At 47.8% G+C, this 7,364-nt stretch overlaps 1 protein-coding gene across 1 annotated transcript in view; it reads right to left on the reverse strand.

Moving 5' to 3' along the window:
* CCDC80 (coiled-coil domain containing 80) overlaps window positions 1-6,616 on the reverse strand; it is a 30,780-nt gene extending 24,164 nt beyond the window's left edge. Inside the window, exons 1-2 of the mRNA XM_012787474.2 lie at window positions 5,779-6,616; window positions 3,473-5,361 (exon numbers count right to left, since the gene is read on the reverse strand). Of these exons, the coding sequence (XP_012642928.2) occupies window positions 3,473-5,350 (1,878 nt within the window). The 5' untranslated portion in view covers window positions 5,351-5,361; window positions 5,779-6,616. The remainder of the gene's footprint in view (window positions 1-3,472; window positions 5,362-5,778) is intronic.
* Between the last annotated feature and the right edge of the window lie 748 nt (window positions 6,617-7,364).

Genomic DNA, 7,364 nt, shown 5'->3' on the forward strand with positions numbered 1-7,364 from the left:
TTGCTAACCCTTAATATTTATTCGGATAACTCAAGGTTGAACATGATTTTAAACTTTTCATATTTATTAACTAACAATATACTTCCTCAGTTTCCCCTTGATTTCACGGCATATCTCATGGGAAGCTCATACTCACAGGAAGACAGAATGGGGGAGTGGCCCTTACTCCAGCTTTCAGGTAAAACAGACCTGAGTTCTAATTCTGACTTCACCACATATTAGCTATACATCTTGGGTAACTTCTCCACCTCTCTAAGCTTCTGTTTTCTCATCTGTAAAGTGGGGTTAATCATTCCTCAAAGGGTTGTTGCAAGAATCAAACTACAGAGTCCCAGCAAGGAACTTTGCAAGAGGTGCCTTTCTCTGTTGACAGGCTGAAGGGGGTGAACTTGAAGGATTGAACTCTGGCCCAAGAATAGGACACCTGGCTCCACCTGCAGCTCCTGTGAGGGCCTCTGGGATGCCATATACTCAACCGCAACCCATACCATTGTTGCCAGCGTTTCTCTAAGTAATTGGTTAACTAGCAGCTATGTGATGTGTTCATTTCTAAAGAATGGTATAAATAAATGTAAAGCACTAGTGGTTTACAATAAATTGTAGTTAGGTACCAAGTTACTGAAAAGCTGGAAAGATGAGCTGAAAGGCTTGCATAATTTCTTGGAATGCAAACCTGCTTCAGTTTGAGCATCCTGGGTTAAGTTGAGGGCAGTTGTAGTTAAATGTTCTCAGCCATACTTGAACAGCTTGAGAGTGCTAAGCCCTAATGAATATTAATTGAATCACCGAGCTTCCTGAAAAACATCAGCTGAGTTTGATCGGAAAAAGTGAGTGGAAAAAGGATAAATGGTACCAACAATGTTTTTCACTCACTGGTCTCCTCTCTGTTTGATGAAAAACCCTTTTCTCTTTATCTTCTGCTTTTGTATCGCATTCATTTCATCAGATCTTCCCTAATCCATTCTTACATTACACATCATTAGCTCTTCAGAAAACACATTTCTGATATGCTCATCCACTGGGCACATGTAGGATGGAAAAACTGAAATGCTTCCTGTTGGTATTTTCTTTCTAATAACAAACCTGGTTCTCTCACTAGCCCAAGAGCAATGCCGCCAAGAGCAATTCCAGCTGGATTCTGTTTTGCCTCACATGACATCAGCAGAAGCTGTCCTTTGAGTTTCATTTGCTAGAAATTTATGACCAGGGATACTGTTAAAAGCTGAAAAGACCCAGCTGGACTTTCAGATCCCTGACTAAGGGAGTGAAGGAGGGAGAAATGAAAAGCATGACTAATAGCAGTGGTACAGTATGAAAACTCCTTTCTTTTGACTCAAAAACTAGGAGCAATGCAAGTATTTGCCAGATGCGTGCACAATTACAATCCTAACATTTTACCTGTGATTATTTTTTCTTTGGTTAAAACCTGACCTGAGGAACACTTTGCCTGCCCTGTCAGCTAAATGGACAGAGTTGGGCGACGTGCTTTAGTGGGCCGGACAAAGTCCCAGATACTCAGGAGGAGAGCAATGAGGCAAACCACTAATGCTTTTCCCTGCCCTAAAGGAGCAGTTTGCCCCAACGGCCCTCTAACAGACTTTCAAGTACCAGGTAGAGTTCTACTCTGAAATCAGTGATATTTTTGGTTCTAACTAGAACATTCCCATTTAAGTTTATGCACTCCGGGAATATCCAAGCAGCTGTTAAACTACTTTAACAGATAGCCTATCATCTGATAACCTACGTTTACATAGTCACTTTAACCTTCTGATTAGAAATTGCAGCGACATACAAAAAATACATAATAACACTCTCTCTCTCTCTCTCTCTCTCTCTCTCTCTCTCTCTCAGAATTAACTAGAGCTAGGTTTTATTCTAATACATGGATCCACTATTGATGGATCTGAACAGCTAAAAGAATTTGAGACATGCTTCACCCATGGTTAAGTATCACAAAAAACTTTGCTCTGAGTAATATTTCAAATGCACATTTAAACTTTTTGAAACCACTAAAGATAAATGGGCACCAGCGTCTCTCTGCACAGATCATCAATTCAAATTTAGACCAGATTAGAAAAACCAAAAGATCCTCTGAGCAATGCCTTGAGAGAAGAGTGCCTATTTCTTTTGGTGGGAGACTTCAGGGCATGGAGTCACCTTGCGCCTTCAGTAGGATAGGGGCTAGCCTCAATGGCATGAGTTGGCTTGCTTAGCCAAGTAACTGGGAAAAACATCCCTGATTCTCATAACCCAACATTAATTTACTGCTCTTTTACTTTAATTGTAACACACTCTTTACTTCCCTGACAGCCTGGAGTAGAATGATAGCTTAAGGAAGCCAGGGGTAGAAATCTTGGAGGGGTACTATTAAAGAGAGGGATAGGAGACATGACAAGGAGAAGGAGCCATTCCCATGTCACTGATAAAACTGCCCTTACACTTAGGGTGAGCTTATTCCTGCCCAAAGCCCTCATTCAGTTGACCTAGAATCTATTATCACTCTTTAGATGATGCAAAAAAATGGCCAAAAGAGAGGGTTACCAAGATGAATCTGTCACTTGTTGAACACTAGCTGCACTCAGAACCACAAGCAAAGGGGAAGTAGGGGCTGCTTGTCTCCTTTTTCACACACAGATGTGCATGCACATGCACACACTCATTTTGCAGAGCTGCAGGAGAAACTGACGTTTGGACTCCAAATTCAGTTGTATGGCTAGGGTGTTGGAAATCAAAACAATTATCTCAGTCTGCCATGCTCCATCCCTTTGGCTCTTACTGGTGCTTGGGCAGTGATGGAAGAGGCAAAGTTTAAGGGGAGAAGATTTCTGTCAAAGGAGTTTTAAAAGGATTCTTGAGGGTAACACCAATGAGACCTTTCCCTGCTCCCAGTCATGCCCCCTCCCCCTCCCAGGCTGTCTTACTTTCCCCTTCGAGGCCTCCAATGTTGATACAGACCTAATTAGAGAGAGGGAAGCTATGCCATGGTCCCAGACACATGTTTCTACTTCCTAAGTTCACACAGAGAAAAACCCATTCCCTAAGTTGTAACTACAGTCCATGCATTCCGTTTTAGGAAGTCTTCCATTCTTTTTTTTTACCCTTTGGACTTGGTAAAACAGAGCTGTGCCCAGAAATATCCCTTGGAAGAGAGCAGGAGAGATGGGGGAGGGATCCTGACAGTCCTGGAAGAAGCTGACCACAGGGCTGGGCTAAACCTAGGGCCCCCAGCCATCAACTCGGTCCCTGTCCTGGCAGGACCATGAGTGGGGCGCAAAGCACTTCACAGAGCATCTAAACCAAAAGGAGCTACTGGCCCACTGCCCTTTCTCGCCAGCCTTCCTGATCTTCATGACCTGGTGCAGGTTCAGCCACAGTCTGGCATCTAGCAGCGTGGTTTTACACAAACAACAAGACAGACATTAACACACCCTGCCTCAGCCCACACGACAACGCCAAGGAGGAGTTTACTTACAAGGAGCCTCCGCTTGCCTTCAAAGGACCCCAGCAGGTGGGCCACTGACTTCTTGGGACTCTCAGTGAAATGCTTGGTGGTGGCTTTCTGATAGCCGTCCTGCTCTGTTTTACCTGCTTTCTTCTTCTTGCTCTTCTCTTTCTCCTGCTTGCTCTTTTTCTCAGCCTTCTTCATTTGCTTTTCACTCTTGAGTGACTTATCTGGTTTCTCATTCTTCACCTTTTTTTTCTTCTCCTTCTCTGGTTTCTCAAGCTTTTCATGCTTTTTAGACTCCTTGGTTTTCGGGGGGGAATTATTCCCCACCTGCAGCTCCTCCTCCAGCTGGGAGGCAGTAGGCCGGCTGAGGTCATACTTATCCTCATACTCGTTGCTAAGAATTTTGTCCTGGGCCTTCTTTTTGGGAGGTTTCTCCTTGGCTGGCTTGTGAGAACCTGGCACCACATTTGGGTCCCGGTGGCCGTGTTCCCGCCTGTCCGTGCGGTTGTCCCGGAAACGGCCTGGGCCAGCAGCCCTTGTGCTGGGCTCCGAGATGGTGGTGGGAGGGGCGGCCGTGAAGCTCTCAAAGCTGGTGGCCTTGCTGGGCTTCCTGGTGGTCTGTGGCCTCTCCCTGTGTGGCTCCTTCCGGGCTGGAGGATAAAGATTCTCTGAGAATGAGGGCCCCCTTGCAATGGTCACCTCAGTTGTTGCCGGGGGCTTGTGGGGCGCTGAGGGGGTCCAGGGCCTCTGGGTGGTTGGAAAGGCAGTGGTGGTGGTAGGTCTTGTGGCTATTGTCACCACCCTGGTGGTGGCCCGAGTCGCCATTGTGGGTAGAAGAGGAGGAAGGGTTGTGGCCCTCGGGGTTGGGGGTGGTGGGGGGAAGGCTGCTGTCGTGGTGGCTGGTTTTCTCAGCACCTTCACCCGGCTCTCTCTGGTCGGTGGGACTGGTGGTCTCCTTGGGTCCTCTTTCCTCTTCTCACTGCCCGGGCTCGGCCTTCCTGCTCCTCCCCCGCCACCGTTCCCCTCCTCCACCACCTGGCCCTCTACGCCAGAGGCCTTGCACTTCTGGACAAAACCCTTCTGCCTGATCTTCTCTATCCTGCGGATGGGGCCCTGGTCGATGACCTCGTACATGGCCTCCAGCCTGACGGGGTACGGGTAGCGCTCCTCCACCTGCAGCGTCTTCTTCAGCAGCACCATGCCGAACTTGCCCTTCTCCAGCTTCAGGAAGCTCATCAGCTTCGGAATGAGGCCGGGGTCCAGGGGCTGCTCCAGGATCTGGCCCTCGCTGGTGATCCTCCTCACCTTGCCGCCTTCCTCGCCGGCCTGGTGGAACAGCACGATCTGCTGGATGTGCCTCTCCGCCAGCTCGCAGTACACGTCGTCCTTCAGGAGGCTCATCATGAGGCGGTAGTAGCCTTCCGAGGCGTGAGGGGCTGAGATCACCCACACCCTGTTCTTCCCTGCAAAACTGGCAAGAATGTTGGGGGAGCTGGACCCAGAGGGGAAACGCAACATTCTTGACCGAGCCGAGGACCCCTCATCTCGGACCATCTCTCGGGGAGAGCGCCGGGCTGCTGGTCTCTGCTCAGGTCTCACAGGGGCTCCACGGATGCCCGAGGTAGCTGGCAGCTCGGTGGGGCGAGCTAGTCTCAACACTGGCACACTCCTCCTTCTCTGGAGAGGCTGAAGGCTTGGGTCTTCCACAGTGGATCTCTCGATTCCACGAGACCTCCCCGTGTGCCTCAGGAGCCGCGCTGGCCTGCTGCCCCCTGGGGAAACCAAAGGCACTTTCTGCCCTCCAGGGCTCCTTCTATTCGTGGCATGGGGGTGGGGTTCTGACCCACACACCAGCCACATTGCCAGCAGCATGATGAAACGAGGACCCATTCTCCACGTCATTGTGTAATCCACTTTGGGGTGCAGCAGGGTCATAAAACAAAAAGGGGTGGGGGGTGGGGGAGAAAGAAAATTATTTAATTGAAAACAGAGCTGGTCATTTTCTCTTTCTCTATCTTGGCCAAGGGGAGGGTGAGGGAGTGATTGGAGAAGAAAGAGGGAGGTCAGGGAATGGAAAATAGGATGAGATCTTGTTGCTTTTAAGCCTCTGTAATTCGTCAGTATTTAGCAGAGACAGTTACATTAGGCAGGAAATCCAACTCAGCTCCCCAGTCGGGGCGTGCTTGCACTGTTTCAACTAACACTCTGGATGCTCCAGACACAATGCAAACTGAGCATATTAATTATGACAACACTCACATTTCATGTCTCCAAATAAGCAACAAAGAAACAAACAAACACAGCAAAGACAGAAAGGATTACACACTTACATCGTGGCTCATAGAGCTGGAATGCAGAGGGTTTCAAAAGAAATCTGAAGTTTGGTCCCCAGGACAGTTTCCTAGATGAAATACTTTTTCTCCCAACCCTCTCTCTCCTTGCCGAGGGTGAGCGGTACAAAAGGGGTGTGCTGCGGCTCCAGCTTTCAAAGCAGCACCACGGATCCACAGCACCAGCGTCTTGAGAGCTGAGCTGATTCCTTTTCTTTCTGGCTGTGTCTTTTTACCTTCTGGACAAGTAGGATGAGGTGAAAGGAGCTGTCCTTCTAAGTCTTTGTATCTCCATTTGTCTGTAGTTTCTCCTTGGTCTTGTGTGTCTGTGTGAGCCAGTCTCTTGTGCTGACACGAGACGTCCCTTAAAGTTGAGTCCTGGCGATTTCTAAATCTCGCTCTTTCCCTCTTTAGAGTTCCAGGATCCTTCTTATCTCCCTTTCCCCCACAGTCTGGCTTAGTCCCTTTGTTTCCGGGCGTAAAAGCACTAGGATTAATATGTTTTCCAGGCTGAGGGAAAACACAGGAATGTGATGTTGAAAAAGGACTTTTTTTTTCTTTTCCTACGCTTCTCCCCTCCCTTTATTTCTCCCCACCTTTTTTCTTCTCTTTTCCTTCTTCTTTTTCTTCTTCCTCTTGCCTGGATTCAGTCCCAGAAATGTCAGGACTACCTCAGTTTTGCTCCAAACCAAACTCAAACAACAGCAGCCACTGGAAATCAAGGAAATTTCACTAAGAATTTAACAGATCAGCAAAACACCGCCTCCTTCCCATTTCAGCACGTTGAGAGTGGACTCAGTGAGCAGGGTGAGGGCTGCTCTTTGGAGTGGGGGAAAGTTTTGAAACGCTACACATCATCATAAATTACTTTAGAATAGGATGACTGAGGACTTAACCCCTTCCATACCAAGCATTCAGGGTACTTTTCCCTTCCTGTCTGTTCTCACACAGACCTTTGGAAGAAGAAAATTCTCAGATTTCTGTATTTTGGCTGCTTCGTTTTCCTAGAGACAGATATTCATTTGGGTCAGGGTGCTTGGCTGTACAGACACAGACAGTGTACACACACACACACACACACACACACACATATTCCCATGAGTATATTTTTATCTCTTTCTCCCTGCTTCATGCTTTAGTTTGAGGTTGGAAAAGCCCATGGAAAACATGACTGGGTTGTTTTTATTTTATGCTAATTGGGGATCATATTACTGTGTTCTTGGTCCTAGTTTCCCATTGGCATGGAAGGGAGCTGGTAAAAGGTTAGAAATGCAGGCAGTGGCTGCTCTTCCCCTGAGATTGCAGTTGCCTATTACGGCAGGGAATGAGCATTATGATCTCCAGCTTCAGGACTCTGGCTACAGATGGTAGACTAAGGGCTTCCTTGGAGGTCATGAGTGTGTGTGTGTGTGTGTGTGTGTGTGTGTGTGTGTGTGTGTAGCATGTAGCACCATATTTTGCTCTCCAGAGGCTCTAGGTGTCTGGAGAGCTTTAGGCAATCTTCAGAAGTAGCCTTATTAGGTTCCACAGGAGAAATTGAGGAAGATTTGGGCTTTTACCTCCTACGTCTCCCGTGAAGATTTAGC

Source organism: Microcebus murinus, chromosome 1, assembly GCF_040939455.1.
Source record: "Microcebus murinus isolate Inina chromosome 1, M.murinus_Inina_mat1.0, whole genome shotgun sequence".
Classification (NCBI taxonomy): Eukaryota; Metazoa; Chordata; class Mammalia; order Primates; family Cheirogaleidae; genus Microcebus; species Microcebus murinus.